At 40.1% G+C, this 18,689-nt stretch overlaps 1 protein-coding gene across 1 annotated transcript in view; it reads left to right on the top strand.

Annotated features, from left to right (window-relative positions):
• Positions 1-17,680: 17,680 nt before the first annotated feature.
• Positions 17,681-18,689, top strand: part of LOC122814364 (zinc finger protein 208-like) — a 441,663-nt gene continuing 440,654 nt past the window's right edge. The window contains exon 1 of the mRNA XM_044086948.1: positions 17,681-18,099. Within this exon, the coding sequence (XP_043942883.1) occupies positions 17,857-18,099 (243 nt within the window). The 5' untranslated portion in view covers positions 17,681-17,856. The remainder of the gene's footprint in view (positions 18,100-18,689) is intronic.

The raw sequence follows: 18,689 nt of genomic DNA, 5'->3' as shown, positions 1-18,689 counted from the left end.
TCAGACTACAAACCAGTAATCTTCACCATCAGAATCTCAAAACTGTCAGAAACAAATATCACAATATTCAAGGTTTCAAATATACAAATCTCTTACATTTCTATGATGAAGTCACTAAATCCAAGTATAACGGTTTTACTCACAATGTTTATACTGCAAAGAGTTATACAGAAAAGTTCTACTTGCACCTGGACAATATTTATTAAATTGTCAGTCCCAACTAAATTTAAACAAATCAAAACGTCTTAAACTAAATCAATTTGGTGTTCTTCAAGTATTAATAAACTATTTAATAAAAGAAAGAAACTCCTAAAACAATATAGCAGAACAAATGACCCCCAAATTAATGAGAACATCCAACAGCTAGATAGAAACTAAAAAAAAGACATAAGAAAAAATGAAGGTAACCTATGAACTCAGCCTAGCTGAAGAAGACAAAGACAACTACAAATCTTTCTTTAATTATGTCAGAAAAATAAGAAATAGCAAACAACATTCCTCTGAGCTAATTCATAAAAGTACTAACTACTCCAGGCCAGTCCAGTGGATACTGCCAACATACTGGCCAATGAATTCAGTGCCAACCTAAGCTGAAGGACATGTATTCCAAACTCTCCTATTTCACACAGACTCAAGCCACCATCTATCATAAAAGAACATGCAATGGAGGTACTCTTCAAAATGAAGAATATCTCATCTGTGGGGCCTGACAACATACCCAGTTGTCTAATCAACAGCACTAAGCAAGCAGTGATGGACCCCCTCCTTAACCTCTTTGGCCTGAGCCTAGCAACCAGCTTTGTCCCTTGAGAATGGTGCACAGCTGTTGTGATGCCACTGTATAAGGAGACCCCTGTGAATTACAAACCCATCAGCCTAACAAATCTTAACCATGAAACATATCAGAACTGACTTTATTAACCATGATATCAAAACTCTTATCAGTCAACCCCTAACAGTTTGGCTTTGTTAAGGGTAGATGTTGACAAATTAATCTTGTTAACTTTTTGAGAGGTTTACTCAAGCTGTAGACAGTGAACAAGCTGTCCACATAGCATACCTTTACCTTGCTAAGACATTAAGTACCATACCACATGCAAATATAATAAACAAATTGGAGGAGCTTCAAATTTACCCATATATACTTAGGTGGATAGCCAACTGGCTTAGAGACAGTAGTTGCACAGTAAGAGTAAGAGGTGTGTCCTCTGAGAGCATGTTGGTGTCCAGTGGAATTCTGCAGGGATCTGTGTCAGCCCTCTGTTGTTTAGCATCTTGTTTAGCATCTACTTTTCAGATCTCTACTTATCAGATGATGATCTTTGGTTAGCAAAGTTTGCAGATGATAGTAAGCTGAGAGATGACCCCCTCTGACATACATACATACATACACTCCATCATGAGCTTACATCTGTCAATAGCTGGTGTACTAAATATGTGCTCAAACTCAATGCCAAAAAAACTGCAACACTGTAGCATTTGGTAAGCACTACATAGCCCCACAGATAACACACCACTTCAAATGAAAAGGTTGTGAGAGACTTGGGCACATTGGTGGACAGATCCTTTATATCTGACCACCATGTTTCAGCAGTGGTTAAGAACTCATTTTACCTTGCACAGCTCTTAGCAAAATGTATTTCTTCCAGATCAAAAGAAGTCCCCACCTCCTTGTACTCTGCTTTGATTATACCCATCACTGTATACAGTGGGACATACCTTATTAAAGACAGCAATAAATTAGAAATATCCCAGCGGTTTGTAACTAGAAAGATCAGGGGCCTAAATTATCGGAGCCACAAAGGACTGAAAGCTATATTCCTATAATTAGTTTCATAAAGAGTCTTTAAGGGAGACCCTGTGTCTTATATGGCTGTAAGAGTTCCAGCAATGCAAGAACTCTTGTATCTCAGTAGATCAAACCAAAAGCATAGCTGAGCTAACCAGTGTACTGTGCCGGTACCATGAACCATAGCCCTGTCCTATCAACTCCTCATGTGTTCATGTGAAAAAAGAAAAACAACACTTCACTGTACTAACCTGATTGCAATTACAGTCAGATCCATGCATCATCCCACACTCTTCCATTAAAGAGAAAAAAAAAAAACATTAGTTCTACTGGCACAACAACCATGTGGCCAGATGCATGATATGCCCCCTCCTGCCCCAACCATCCAGGTCCCCTGATCTTCTTCCAACACATTTAAAAAAAATCATTTCTTCTTTTAAAGTGTAGCAAATTGCTAGCTACAAATGTGGCAAACAGTTGCTACAGCCTATACCCTGCCAGCACAGAGTACTACAGTGCTCAGGTTTTAGTAAAAAAAAAAAGAGAGAGAGAGATGTTTTAACTGTAGCAAAATTATAGTTTAGACTTCACTAGGAGTGCTACAGCACTCAGGTTTGACCACAAATGCAATATTGGATTTTAAAAGCTGGTACAGCATTAAACAGAGATTGGGATGGTTGACCTCTCCCCCTCCCCAATACTTTGTATAAGGGGCAGTTGTCCCTCTTGTCCCCCCCAGCTATGTTACTGGATCAAACAATCTAGCTACCCTTAGGGTCTGAGAAGTAAATTACTCAGCATCATGCAAGAGACAAACAAAGGCTGAGGGAATCAAATCCTGAACTGCTGAAAGCAATTTGTTAGCAGCTTATATCATTAATCATCTGTGCTAGCTACCAGGCAGTCCTCTGCACTAACTGCCAGACTATTCTTTGCCAACTCTACCAGCACAAATATTCAAAGCAGAAATTGAATGAGTGCCAAAGTTAATAATAACTACCAAAAAAGATTTTGATGAGGGGTATAACTTCTTAACATGTGGACTAGATTAAGTCGGACCCAAACAAGTACCACAGACAGTTCACAGGCTGCAAGTGCTCTTCCATAGGTAAAAGGAGGCTGTATTTACAGGACCTTCTCCAAAATGATCCTTCAGTCATAACAGAAAACTTATTTTTCACCTCCTTGCACAGAGTGCCTGGATATCCCGCCCATTCATCATAGGGTTCAGTTATTACAGCTCTTATAATTATTAAATATAAGTGTACTATCCATTGGTAGGAACATGCACAATTAATTAATAGTTGTGTACTATAAAGAAAGTTCAGATTTAACTTTAACAGCCTTTGTCCAACTGTGTCACTTGTAGCAGTACTAATACAGAACCCACCAACTTTACCCTAACCATGCCTTTTCCCTCTTGTCCAATGTGTTTGAAAAGTGCATATGGTTCTTTGTTCTTTCTTTTTGCTTGCAGGATACCTTCTGATTCACTGGAGTACCCATCAGGAGAACATTTTCAACATAGTCACCTCTTTCGTTAGATCACACCTCCAGGATTGCATTTTTAACCTCCCCTGAATCTGCAGAGGCTTTTACTCCACTAGAGAACATAATATTGCAATATGAATGGCAAATTCACCTAAATTTTAGCTGTTGTGCCCTGACTCTAAGGCAAAAACATACTCTGCTTTCATCTTTTGGCTTTCTGGAAGGTTTTGCTTGCAAAATATCTTCTTCCCTCGGTAAATTAAAATTATTGAAGTCTATTATAATGCTAAAATAACTTATTCTTTCACATTTTACTTGGCAAACCTCATTATAATCTGCCTTTGCTGGTTTGTGTTCTTCTATGCTGACAGGGAGAGATTTTTGCTGCAATTTCTATTATTCACTTAACTTCAGAAATTTTAATCCATTGAGATAGTTGGCATTAAATGCAGTCCTTCCCTTCCCTTTCAGGAAAACCTGAAAAACAGAGCTTCTTAGACTTGATTTTATTCTCCCTGTCAACCACCTGGCTTTCTAGAGCTTTACTCTTGGCTTGGTTTGTAACCATGTCTGTCATATCACTTTGCAGCTATAAGGGTTCAGCTGACACCCTGCCAGTTTTCCTATCTCCTGACATCACTAGTCTGAAGAAAATTTTCCATTTTAATTTTATCTCTTTACTAGCATGGCATGGCTGCAGTTTTATTTATTTATTTATTTATTTATTTAAATTTGTTGACCGGGAGTGTCCGACTGGACGTAGGTCCATTTTCAGCGGAGGCCCAGGGAGAAAAGCTCCACAGTTAAAATAGACAGTATATACATTGGATTACATAGTGAATAACAATTTACATAGCAATTACTTACAACATATTTACAGATGAAGAACATAGTACATCAGTAGACAACTAGAATCTTTATCTGTGAAGTGCATACCAGACGTTAACAAATGTTACAAGAAGAAGAAGTTCGTGCTGTATAATAAGTACTGGCTTATGAGCATCTGAACTTGCTATAATCAAGGTAGTTAGTGGAGTGGAAAGAAAGGTAGTGGTTGGATGGGGTGGATGATATTAGAGTGGGAGTTGCAAGGGCATAGCCAGCATGTTTTTAGTTGCTTTTAGTAAAGTTTTGAAGTGGGTGCATGATGGTATGGAGGTAATTGTGGGTGGGAGTGAGTTCCATAATTTGGCTATGGCGCAAGAGAATAGTGCTTCACCAGCAGAGTTATTGGCTTTAGTGATCTGCAAGTGATTTTTGCTGCTGGATCTTAGTGGTCTGGTGGTGCGATAGGGTTGGAGTAGATTCTGGAGGGATGGGACATTTAGTGGATGGTTTACTAGTTTGTGGGCGAGTGAGAGTTGATACCACTGAAGGAGGTGAGGGAGTTCAAGCCAGCCCAGTTCAGCAAGTGAGAGACAGTGGTGACTACAGTAGGATGCCCCTGTGGCGAATTTGGCGATTTTGTTGTAGCAGGTCTCTAGCTTGTTTAGATCACATTGCCTTAGGTTGGTATATATTGGAAGGCATCAAGTAGGGTGGAGATAAGGTGGGAATTTGCTATTGAAATCTTTGCTGCTTTGGTGAGAAATTGCTTATTTCTGTATAACGCTCCTAGTTTTTTGTGGACTTTTTTTATAGTCATGGATATGTGAATGTCAAATTTTAGTTTATTGTCTATTTCCACTCCTAGCAATTTGGTGTGTTCAGTTGGGTATATAGTGGTGTTGTCTTTTGCCGTGATGTTAAAGTGAGAGTTGTTTTGAGTATGTTTGGTGGGTTGGAAGATGAGTAGTTTAGTTTTATGCAACAGCAGAGTGTCCGCCTCTTGACTATTGCTTCAAGCTCAGTTATTTCTCTCTGAGATTCTTCATTAGTGACAAAGTCGCAACTTCCATGTACCATATGTGAGCTAGAGGAAAACACCCACAACAGAGGGCACTGCTTCTTTAGATTTTTTTTTAACTGTTTTCTGAGTTTAACAAACACTGACGGTGCTTAGTAACTTAGTAACTTTAGCTTTTTTGTACAGCATTTGAGCAGGCTTACACCCAACAAGAAACAGGATTTGTGGTCAGCTTGTGTTATAAAGTGGAACAGATCAGCAGATTGTGTGCCACGCTGAGCTCATTCACACGAAGCACATCTGTGATTATGCCCTTACTATCGTTAACTCAGGCTTTGCCACTAGATAAAATTTTTGGCTATGAAGTCCATGCTAGCTCAAACCACTATCACAAAATAAATTTTCTTTCTTTCTGATCACAATGAGTCGAGAAATAGCAGATTTGGGTTATGATGTTCTTCGTGTTTCACTGTTGCAGTCATTACATTTGGGTAATCTGCTTGCAGGTTGCCCTCAGTCGGCCTGATTAACAAAATCTTGGGTCCTGCGTCGGTTGCTGTCCCTTCTTCCATGACGTTAGGTCGTCAGGGGTATAAAACATGCAGCCGTAGCCATTACATCAGTCTTTCTTGCCGTGCGGTGCCCGAAACAAAAGCAGTTTGCAAGTGCCGGTCAGCCGACTCCTGAAATTTTTGATTTCGAGTTTCAGAACCAAAGTCTTCAACTAAAAGCTAAGTACCCCGTTGGGGAAACTTTTTCTTGCTCCTTACCAATGTCAGTAAAAGTTAATAATTGCATTACTTGTGGAAAGCAAATACCTCATAAAGATTTTCATTCATACTGTATTCCTTGCCTAGGCCCTGACCGTGACGTACCTTGCTGTCGGTTTTGTGCTTTATTTAATCAGTGCACTATCCATCATCGGTATATTTTTGCCTCTAAATATTTCGGTTCTCAGTTTAATTATCTAGAAATGTCATTGGTTAGCCATCCGACTACCGGGATTCTGAAAAAATGCAAAGATAAAGACAGAGTCAGGCCGCCGAGTTCCAAAACTGCCGACGATGCTTCTCCTAAGGCAGTCGCCACTTCAACAGTACTCAGTGAGGCGCTTTCGCAGCCCCTGATACCCACTACTTCTGATTCACAGGCCTCTACTGAGACCCATTCGGAGTCCGGTATGCCGCGAGATGCTTCAACTATGGAACCCCGCGGATGTTTTTACCTTGGATGGGTCCGGAGCCACTGTGCAGGCACTGGCTTCTGAGAGTGTATTCAGGCCTATGGACTTGCATATTAAATCACTGCCTCCTTCATTACTAAAGCCTAAATCTCGATCCATGTCTAAAAAACCAACGCCCAGGCCACATGCTCAGGCCTCTATGCCTAAAAAACAAATGATAAGAATGGCTGAAGATCTAATAACTCTAATCAGGGGTAGCCAACCCCCCCCCCCTTCTAAGAGGCCTAGGGCTCAGCTTGATTATGAATCTTCTGATCAGGATTCTGTTTTTTCTGTCTCTTCTGATGACCTGGATTTGTCCTTACCTACTTATGAGGATTCTGATGCAGAGGACTCTATTCCCTCTGCTTCCCCTCCTGAGGATTTTTCTTTTGGGGAAACCTTACATACTCTAAGGGAGCATTTCCACTGGGAAAGCCAGGAATTTTCTGATTCAAAAAAGAGGCTTAGGGATTTTTTACTCCTGCTTCAGCATAGGCCTTTAGTTATTCCTCCAGTACTAGACATTGTTGATGATGCTTTCTCGGAATCCAGTTTGGCCCCTGATTTCCTGCTCCCAGTAAACCTGACAGATACTACAGGGTCCCTGAGTCCCACAAGTTCCTTTTCAAAAATCCTATTGCAGATTCAGAGACTATTTCACATGGGCCCAAGGGCATTAAGGTTTTTACTGCTAAAAATCCTACCCCTTCTGATAGAGACTCCAGGGCACTGGATAGATGGGGTAAAAAGGTTTACACTTCAGCAACCTTGGCCATTAGAGCTTTAAACTGCCAATTTCATATGTTAAGATATCAGCAACATGTTATTGGACTGCTTAAACAAAAAAATGATGTAGATTCCTGACTGTGTGGAAAATAAAGACTTATAGGATTTAATGCATTCTGCTGAACAAGTTGGAAAACATACTTTGCAATGTGGTTTTGATTCATTAGAGGCCTCTTGCAGGGCTGCTGTTATTGGGTCTGTGCTTAGAAGGCATGCTTGGCTTAAGGAGCAATCTTTGCGTGATCATGTTAAAGTTAAATTGTTGGATGCTCCTTTAAATCAGGACCGCCTGTTTGGCAATAAGGCTGAAGAAGTTCTTAAAAAGATGGAAGATAAAGCTAAAAGCTATGCAAACTGTTAAAAGATTTCTTACAAGTTCAGCCTCCTAGATTTAGTAGGCACTGGCCCTCTAAGAATTGGTCCTTTCCGGGCCCTTCCAGGTCTTCTCAAACCAAACCCAGACACAGCAAAACCCCCAGGTTTTAGTCCCAGGGGACTCAAAGAACTAAGCAGTGGGGGGCCTCCACTTCCAAGTCTGGGAAGAATAAGACTCCCCCTATGGTAAACTGTCTCAATGACTTCCTTTTAAAATTTCCAAGCACTTATCTTCTGTCTGCCCCTTTGGGGGGAAAGATTGCTCTTCGTGCAAAGAATTGGGAACTCATTACCCAGGACAAATGGGTTTTAAATATAGTGTCCCAGGGATACAGATTTCACTTCCACACATTGCCAACACCACGTGGGTGGCCGGACCTACCCCCAAATCAGTGGGCAGAGGCCCAAAAACAAGTACTTTCTCTCTTAAGCATGGGGGCTATTCAACTGGTACCAGAAGAGGAAAAGGGACAAGGTTTATACTCAAGACTTTTCCTGGTACCCAGAAAAGACAAATCATGGTGTCCTATCCTGGACCTGTCTACACTAAACACCTTTCTGGAGATTCCAAAATTCAAGATGCTGACTTCACCAATTACTTACTATGCTAGGCAAAAAAGCCTGGCTGGCAACACTAGATTTAAAAGAAGCATACCTGCACATCCCAATCAGTGAATCTTGCAGAAGATGCCTATGCTTCAAAGCAGGCTACACGCACTATCAGTTCTCTGCACTGCCCTTTGGCTTATCTACTGCGCCCAGGGTATTCACAAAGTGCCTAACTCCAGTTATTGCATTTTGCAGGCAAAGAAGTATTCAAATATACCCATACCTGGATGATTGTCTAATTCAGGCAGAAAGCCAGGACATACTTTTGAATCATCTGGCCTTTGTAAAAAGGGTTCTAACTTGTCTGGGGAACACCATAAATGAAAAGAAATCACAACTGGTACCCTGTCAACAAATTACATTCCTAGGAGCAAGCTTGAACACAACTTCCCAGATGGTTTACCTCACTCCAGAAAAGCAAATTCATTTGACAACCTACTTCAAACAAGTGGAAACAAAAACCCTGCTATCTGCAAGACAAATTCTGCAAGCCTTGTGGTTCATGGCCACCTGCATTCTTCTAATTCCATATGCAAGACTGCATATGAGGAAAGTACAGTGGTATCTAAAAAGCCTATGGTGTCAACATTCTCAAAGCCTAGAAACAATGATCATATCATACCTTGCCTACACCTAGAGTTCTTTGGTGGGCAGAGGCCTGCCACCAAAACAAGGGACTACCTTTCACACCACCCCCTGCCACCCAAACCCTAACAACAGATGCATCAGACCATGCATGGGGGGCTCACCTGGCAGGGAAGTGCATTCAGGGCAAATGGAACCCAAGTCAAATGCACCTGCATATCAATCAAAAAGAAATGTTAGCTGTACAGAATGCTCTGACAGCTTTCAAGTACTACATTCTTCCATGACAACTAATGGTAGAGATGGACAACACCACGGATATGTGGTACATAAACAGTCATGGTGGTACACATTCTTACCCCCTCAGCAGACCAGCCATGGCATTGTGGAACACAGCCTTGAGCTACCAAGTGCACCTACAAGCTCAATTCCTGCCAGGAAAATTAAATACACTGGCAGATTGAATAAGCAGAAACCTCATGTACCCACACAAGTGGAAACTGGAACAAAGTATTTTCAACATGTTGACAAGTGAATGGAGGAGCCCAGACATAGATCTATTTGCCTCTCCCCAGAACTACCAATTGGACAAATTTTGCACAAGGACTCCCCACAAACAAGCCTGGAAAGTGGATGCTCTGTCCTTCAGCTGGAAAAACCTATCAGTCTATGCCTTCCCCCTCTGCCTCTGCTCTCCAAAGTACTACTAAAAGTCAAACAGGACAAACCAAGGATGATTTTGATTGCTCCAGAATGGCCACACCAACACTGGTACCCCATCCTGCGCAGTGTGTCATGGTTATCTCCATGGCACCTGCCTCAGACTCCTTCCCTGCTGTCTCAGCAGGAGAACCAGATTATGCACCCTCAGCTTCCAACACTGAACCTTGCAGCCTGGCTAATTACTTAAACTCTCCTTTACCATCCCTCAGCAAACCTGTGATGGATGTCATCTTAGAGGCAAGGAGGCCTAGTACTAGAAAATCTTATGCTGAAAAATGGAAAAGATTCTGTGCCTGGAACCAATCTCAAGGGATGAGCACAGCAGCACCCAATTTACCTCTGATTTTACAATACTTAACTGCGATGCTTCACAAGGGCCTGTCTTTTTCCTCCATTAAAATCCATGCCTCAGCCATTTCAGCTCATTATAACACAGAATCTCCCCTCTTCTCTCATTCACTGCTCAAGCAGTTCCTCAGAGAGACCAAAATTTTGAGACCACCCAGGAGAGCTCCAACCCCAGCCTGGGATCTTAACTTTGTCTTGGAGAAACTCACTCTACCTCCTTTCGAGCCAGCTGCTACTGCAGACTTAAAATTTATTTCTTGAAAAACAGCTTTCCTTTTAGCAATCACTTCAGCTAGAAGGGTATCTGAATTACAGGCCCTTATGGCAGTGAAGCCTTTCATCATTTTTCATGCGGACAGGGTGTCACTCAGAACCAATCCATCCTTCATACCCAAGGTGGTATCCAGTGTGGCTCTTAATAAGTCCATTCATTTGTCAACCTTCTTTCCCAATCCACAGAACAAAGGGGAATGGATACTGCATTCTTTAGATGTGCACAGACAACTTAGATTCTACTTGGACAGGACTAAACCTCAAAGGAAATCTGAACAACTGCTGGTAGCATTTGCTGCAGGGGCAGAGGGGAAGGCTATTTCAAAACAAACCATTTCTAAATGGATAAGCCATTGCATTCATTTTGGCTATAAGCATCATGGAAAACCGATTCCACAGGGGATCAGACCTCACTCCACCAGGGCTGTATCTACTTCTACAGCCTTTCTCAGAGGCGTTCCTACAAGGGACATCCTAGAAGCTGCTACCTGGAGTTCTGTACATACTTTCACCAAGCATTATCATTTGCCAATTTTCTCTAAATCCAGAACTGGCTTTGCCACTGCAGTCTTGCAGGGCCTTATAGCTGGCCCTAATGCTATCTAAACTCCTCCTCCCAACCATAGCTTTGGGAATCTACTCAAATGTAATGACTGCAACAGTGAAACACGAAGAGCATAGTACAGTTGTGTACACTTACCATAAATGTAGATGTTCGAGTGTATTCACTGTTGCAGTCCTGGTTACCCTCCCTCCTGCCCCTAACTTCTTTTGGCTATGCCTCTACTTTCCTTTGCTATGCTTAAAAGCCTTTTTGGTGTATTTGCTTTTTTGTTGGAGGTATATCTTTGTGCTTTTATGTTTAATTGCTTCCCATTAGGGGGGCACCTGATATCTGGGGCAAGAAAAACTGATGTGATGGCATCGGCTGCATGTTTTATACCCCTGACGACCTGACGTCATGGAAGAAGGGACAGCAACCGACGCAGGACCCAAGACTTTGTTAATCAGGCCGACTGAGGGCAACCTGCAAGCAGATTACTGAAATGTAATGACTGCAACAGTGAATACACTCGAACATCTACATTTATGGTAAGTGTACATAACTGTACTTTTCTTCCATCGTGATGGCATTTCAACCCTTTGGTTCTATAGATTAACGACACATTGTGCTACAGGATGATTTTGAATCCTTCTGGTCTTTGAAACAGAGGGGGTATAGCAGTATTATACATGATGTAGTTACCAAGTTCGACCATGCAGACATTGATCTATTACATTAGGGGAAGACAGGTGAGCTATAAAGGCTTTGAAAAATGGGAAGCCATGAGTACCAGATGGGTTTATCATGGAGATCTATTCTAATGTAAAAGGGTGCTTTAGCACTCAAGCTTCTGTCTCTGTTCCAAGACTCTGTGGACTAAAGATAACTCCCACAATTTGGCAGACTGACATCCATAATCTTAGTTCCACAAAAACATAGGATAACTCTTCCAGCCAAATGTAGGGTAGTTTTACTATTCTTTCTGGAAAGTAAAATTGTGGTAAAGGTACTAGCATTCTGAGCTGAGAATATGCTTCACAAACCCCTTGTTGGTTGGTTTTGTTAAACACTACAGGGGGTTGGTCCTGACCTAATAAGATACGTTCAAATGTTCTGTTGCTTGCAGAGTAAAAGACCACACTGTCCGTTATAATGTTAGACATGGCAAACCTTTTAACTTAAGTCATTAAATCCCGTAGAGTTGATCATGCTGTGGTGTTAAGCATACTTGTAGCACTAGGTGTGTGGTTAACCTTGTCCCGTTTGAGCTGATAGCTCTTGAAAGGCAGGCCACACAATGCTTGTGTTTTGCTGTAACTTCATGATGTTGAATTTGTGGTATTCAGAGTCACAATATAACACTCTAAATGTGAAAAAAATACATCAGCTGAATAAGAAATGCAAATAGCTGTTTTTACTTGTTCGGCTGAAAAAATCTCGTGTTTAGTTTTCCATCTAAATCTCAGCTCTAGGCAATTGTTAATCGGCCTGCAGGTAGTTAGGAATGCTGAACATAATTAATTGATTGCTGATAGGGGTTAATGATTTAAATGGGTACGATCACTGCTTTCAATAACGTTTTGTAAGTGATTAGGGGCAGTTGCTGGCAAATATAGGTTTGGATCTAGTTTCATTAATGACTCCATTATGATAAGTTAAATCACAACAGCACCTGTTTAAAATGTATGGCAGATATTTCCTCAGAATGAAACCTGCCATTATATGACAATCCCTGAACACATTTAGATTAACCAAAGTGTAAAAAAAATTAAACAAACAGAACTACATAAGACATATTTTTCCAATGAAAGACCAAAAGAGTACTAGTCAAAAGCTTGACTGACAGTCACAACTTTCTAGTGCTCCATAAAATAAATCCAAGCAGAGTTTAAAACTTTATGTGCAACTTTATTAATTAATTAATTTAATTTTAAACATTGTTTGGATTTATTTTATGAGCACTATCACGTTGTGGCTGGCCATCAAGCTGCTGACTAGTCATCCTTTGGTCTTTCATTGATTTGTCCTTGTTGGAACTATTACCTGGTTTTAAATATTTTTCCAAGGGTCAAGACCCTTGCACTCACCTCTCCCCTTATTAATATTCTTTACTCAGAGACCATACTAACTCACAGAAAGAGCAAACTGCACTGTAAGGTGTGTGTTTGGGACAACACTTTCTCTTAATAACAGTGATTCCTAACAGAGCAAGACACAGTGCTATACAGAGGAAATAGTAAAAGAGCAAAAATATTCTTTACGGAAATAACAAAATGAGCAAAGCTGAAATAGGTAAATTCAGCTGACCAAACCTGAATCAGATTAGGTCTACCTTATTAAAAACGATCTTGATAAAAGTCAGCTCGCTGTGAACCAAACAATAAATAACTTGAGACTCGTTGATCAATGAAACTTCATGACTGACAGTGAGAGACCAATTTTTTGATTAACACACAAGGACACATAGGAAATCTCTACTAAAAAAATAATTATATGGTGCAGACTTCCAGCATTCCCAACATGGGGGGATTTGGACCTTCAATACCCTATGTTACTTATACATTCAGATTCAAAGTTTGCACATTCACAGAAAAAGTGAAATGTGCAAGACTCTTTCTGTATTCTGGACTGTTTCTCTCTGCAAGTGATTCTATCTTCTCATTATATAAGAATAATAGATAAGGTTACCACCTGTCCCTCTTTGTGAGAGACAGTCCTTCTTTAGGCAGTTGTGTCCTGAGAAAAAAAAAAAAAACAACTGAAAAATGGCAAATGTCCTGAGATTTTTGGACAAAAATATTTACTAAGTTTTGTTAAATACCTGCATAAAACAGTTATTTTGTATTCGAAACACCTAAATGAAATAGCTTAAACAACTCAAATGGTACAAGAATAAACTTTTATTTGGGCAAGAAAGTCAAGTTCTATACTTTGCACTGGCAATTGGTATATTTTGTCCTGCAAAATCTCTCGTTTCTACAAAAAAAGTCCCAATTTAGGCATTTGAAAACGTGGCAACCCTAGATGAAACGAAAATTCAACAAGGCAAACTCAATTAACTTCATTTTATTCAGTTGTCACTTGATTTGGGTGGCCCACTGCAATGGTATTAGACTGCAGAGGAAGAGAACCCTAATGAGATGGTGTAAGCTGTTGTACTGTAGTCCCCATCCCAGGTATATACTAATGGCCCTATTTCATACCCTTTTACCTTAGTTGGAAACAATAAACAAGGGAACCTACTTGCCCAACTTTACTCATCCTAATGATGGTGTGGTTGGCTGCATATTTCTTCACCCAGACCAACATACGGGGGTATTATTATAATAACAAATTAAATCTTCACTTTTAGTTGATTTGCAAATGATTGCCTTTGAGGGGCCTGTAACCATCTATTAAATCCTCATGAGATTTTGAAAATATTACAGTGTTTGCAGAACTCTGAATTCTCTGAATCAACCAGGATAAAATGCAGGTAAACCCCCCTTAACCCGTGATGTCAGAAAGACCCACTTTTCAGAAAAAAAATCCAGTTCTCTGTGGATGCTTATTATCTAGGAATCCAGACGTTCTTTCCTACAGCAATGACATTTCAGGAGAACATAGTTCCTCATAGCTCTCAACTTTTTTGCTCAAGAACTGTGGACAAGGCCAGTAATAATGGGGAGGGGTTAAAGGCCTAAGGCTGAAAATCAGGGAAATATTTTAAATATTACTCTGACTCACTTAAACGGTAATGGAACACCAATGTCTTGCATGATTGATTTATTATAATCATCAGTAATCTACTGAAAATAAAAAAATGCTACAAGGGACAGGTAAAATATGTGAGACAAAAATCAGAAAGAGTTGACAGTTAAATTGTCTCCTTGGTCAAAGGAATCTGTAATTTTCTGGATCAGTAGTGAAATACTGCCCTTCAAAGCCAGAATGATATTTTTGTTTTTGTGTACCTTTCCCACAAGTCAGCCAACTGGCAAGACAATTTGCAAAAACTGATGAACGATCTTTTCCATGATTTGAAGCAATGCCATACAGATCAGGAGAATCTATGTAAACAAGAGGCATGAGGTGGAGTTTATTCCCACAATTTAGTTAAATATGAAATAACAGCTTATTTTGTCCAACTTAAACATATCTGCTTGCACAAACTCACAATATGGACCATATGAGCTGTACACCTATATGATATCAGATTTACTTCATCATGTCAACATACCACATTATCGAAATTCATTTTATCAACACCATAACATCAAAAGCTCACTTAGTCAACCTCCCAGAACAGCGAAAATGGCTTCTGGGAATGTAACCACTTGGCCACCATTGAAAACCAGCAAAACAGCACACAAAACCCACCAAAGTGGGGGGGGTTTGCCCTCACACTCCCCCCAATGTGGGTGGTGGTGCCCCCCACACCCTCCCAACTAAATATACCAACTCTGAGATCGCACTAATGTGGGGAAAAGGGAAAAGTTCTCCATGGTGGCCAAGTAGTTACATTCCCAGAAGCCATTTTCACTGTTCCAGTAGTTCAACTAAGTCAGCTTTCGATGTTATGGTGTTGACAAAATGAGTTTCAATAATATGGTACATCAACAGAATTAAGTAGAACCCTGATATCATCACTAACATACACTCCAGCTCTTACAGCCTGGAATCCTACAGTAATATATGTAAACACCACATTGGAAGATGGAGGCATTAAGGAAGGGAGAAGAAAATGTGGGGAGATGTCCATTAAAATATGGGAGTCAGGAGATGTATTGGTGGACAACAACATAGTTTACTAAGAATCTGGGGGTATTCTGCTGTGTGTACTTGAGTGAATGTGGTACAAGGCAGGTTCAGGCAGAAGAAGATTTAATGATTAAAGTTCCTGGGGGAAGATTAACACATTGGTAATAAGCAAAGTAATAGTTCCTGTTTTATTCTGGGGGCCTGAAATTCAAATACCCCCCCCCCCATAAATAGGACAACCATTTTGTGATTTGGGCATTATATAGGAATTTATTTTTTTTCTTCTGCAACTATTACTAGCACTCTATATCAAGAAGAGGAGTCCATTGTTCTGATGTCCCTGTGGCTCTTGCTGCTCCATTTGGTGGACAAGGATTCCGACTGAATGGCAGGAGTTTTACAGATTCCTGGCATTATATTCACAAAATTTAATTTGATAGGATAGTGGATCCCTTCAGTGAGACTGAAAGGGAGGAGAGTGGCTGAGGCAGCTCTGTGTTATACAAAAGGTGTCATCATCCCCACCACACAAACTAGCACATGACGTGGCCTTATTCAGTGGGACTGGATACATGGTACAAGTCTTATGATGGTAAAATCTGTACCAATGGCATAGCTATTCTTACCTTAGCAGATACCACAAGGGTGTGGATAATCAGTATGCTGAACAACAATTATGTATTGGATTCAAGATTTTATCCTGGCTAAATGGGTTGTTCTCAATGTTTATGACATGCTTATTGCCTTGCACTTTGCAATGGTGTCACTGTGTGATCACCTGTCTTCACCAAGGATTCCAGCATAGAAAGTGTGCCTAGGCATGTGCACCTACCACTCCCTCTAGGGAAGGTTAGCAGACATAGCCTCATAATGCTGCTTTCCTCACACCAACCCAGTAACTGAATCCAGGTCAGCTAGGACATAGTCAAGGCTTTATCCCTCTTTACTTGTGAAACTAGTCAGATGGGGTCTGATTTGAAGAGACGTCATATCTCCTTGAGGAACATATTTATGATTTTTGGAAGCAAACACTCTGCATTGAATACCAGTAGCCATAAACGTTTGATTAATAGTCATTTAAGAGAGATTTTCTGATGTGACAGTTCTATTGTTACAATATGCACAGGCTCTTTCTTTTGAAACTGTCTAACATTGTTGCTAACCTGACAGTTCTTAGTCTGTCTGACTGACAGATGCAATGGCCACATCTCCTTTGTAATTCAGAGAGCCAGAGGCAGTGTGTCACTGTAAGCACATGACATATCACTGACCCACACTCTATTGTATGAGTCTTAAGACAAGAGAGGTTAGTTACCTACTTAGTTGGTTAGCACAGAGGGTTACGTACAGCTCTCAGCATACTTCTCAACCTCTTAGAAGAAGAAATCTGGACAAAGTCTTAACTTATGGGGGAAACAAAGGCCCAGAAATAGGGACAATCTGTAAATATTGCTCTTACAAATGTATAAAGTTGATAGAATAACATGTTTTGCATTAGTATGAATTTTCTGAAAGGTATGAAGTTTGAAACTCAAATACCTATGAATGTTTTCTGATTTCACTCCTCACTGGTTTGCCAAAGATTGACCAGAAAAACAAAATTTTATGAGAAAAACTGATTTGTCTAGTCAAGCATACAGGTTTGATTCCTTTCACCTCCATTTGCCAACTGTGCCAGTCTTAGCAAGTCACCCAACCAAGGCAGTACTCGAGAGTTTTATTTATTTTTTTTTTTGTTTTTCCTTTTTTTTTCTTTTCTTTTCTATTCTAGTGGCCTAGTTTTTTTCATTGCAAATGATTTTTCTAAAGGATATCATTTTCCTGACATGAATATTTTCTAAATCAGTATCAAACTAAAACAGTGCATAAAAACTCACTGAAAACCAGCACTACATTACACTCAGTTTCTGAATGTAGCTCATCATAGTGAACATTGTCTTGTATTCTGACAGAAACAAAGTATCCATTTATTGGAGAAGTAGGATTTCTGCCCTAAATGTGTGTGTGATATTTAGTACTGAGTTAGACAGGAAAAGCAGATGATGAGAGTGTAGAGAAGGGAAAATCTTGGCACAGGAATGGATTACAGTATTATTTGTTGTCTTAAATTTGATGTGCCGTAATTTCTTTTTTCTTTTTTTTTTTAGTTGACTACCAAGAGAAACTTTGATGGAAATGTTACTGTAATAGTCAAAACTGCTGTTTAAAAGCACACACATTCAGTATGGTGCAATAAGTAGGACTGATTTTATCTTTCCCCTTTAAATGAAGGCGGTCACTTCCCCAGAGTCATTCTACTTCCTGTGGACTGAAAATGAAACTTAAAAAAAAAAAAAAAAAAAAAAAATCAGCTTGTGAGGGTTTGGATTTTCTTGGGTTTCTCTGAGTTACTTTGGATTGTGGATGTCAGTTTGCAGCCCTGCATTAAAAAGATTTCATACAAAACAACATAATCATCCCGTTGTGAATGTAGACAGGATCTTCCTACACAGAGTTACACAGTAAATCAACTACTGGTTAATATGGTTCGGAGATCCAAGAGGCTGAAACTGGAGCACATAAAAGAGGAAACCGACTGCAGGGAGAAAGCAGAAATGCAGAATGTGTGTGCTGCAAAGGAGAGAGCAAAGCAGTGCTGCAGGGAGCATAAACAGGCACTGGAGTTTTTCTGCCAGGAGGAAGAGGCATTTATCTGTGTCCTGTGTGTTCCCAGACATTCCAGCCACAGATTTATGTTCCTGCATGAGGCATTCACTGTGTATAAGGTAAGAGATAACTAGCACTAAATGACAGGTCTCCTGTATGGATTTGCCAACGTGTTTGTTTTTTTTCACAATTTTCAATGTTAGAAGAGGGTATTGCTTAATTATTCTTTGTTATTGTATAAATGCTCATAGTGATTACTTGAAAAAAAAAATCCCTCTCTCTCTCTTTCTATACATATTTATATATGCATGTACGTGATGTGGGAAACATTCATCTGTCTCTATGTTTCTCACACTCTCTCTCTGTCTTGATATTCCCATTTCAGAAGACTGCTACTAACTGGCTGAATGACTAGGTAATGGGAAGAGTTCAGGGGTCGTCTTAGGGTAAAAAGCTTCACTGGATACAGATATCGCAGATCAAATTGGATTTGTAACAGAAGAAAAGTTGCTGGACAAACCTAATATAGTTCTTAACACAGCACACGTGAACAGAAAGGCTCTGTGGGCATGGCCTGTTTAAGTTATGACAAGGCATTTAAAGTGGTGCCACAAGGCCGGTTAGTGCATGAGCTAGAAAGCCTCAAAGTAAGTCTCTGGGTGGCATTTTGGGTTAATCGTTGACCGAGAGTGGTGTAAAAAATGGTGCT

The sequence above is a fragment of the Protopterus annectens genome, chromosome 10.part0 (genome assembly GCF_019279795.1).
Source record: "Protopterus annectens isolate FY-2018-M chromosome 10.part0, PAN1.0, whole genome shotgun sequence".
In the NCBI taxonomy this organism is placed as follows: domain Eukaryota; kingdom Metazoa; phylum Chordata; order Ceratodontiformes; family Protopteridae; genus Protopterus; species Protopterus annectens.
Note: the sequence above shows the minus strand (reverse complement) of the source record. Positions and strands in the feature narration are given on the sequence as shown.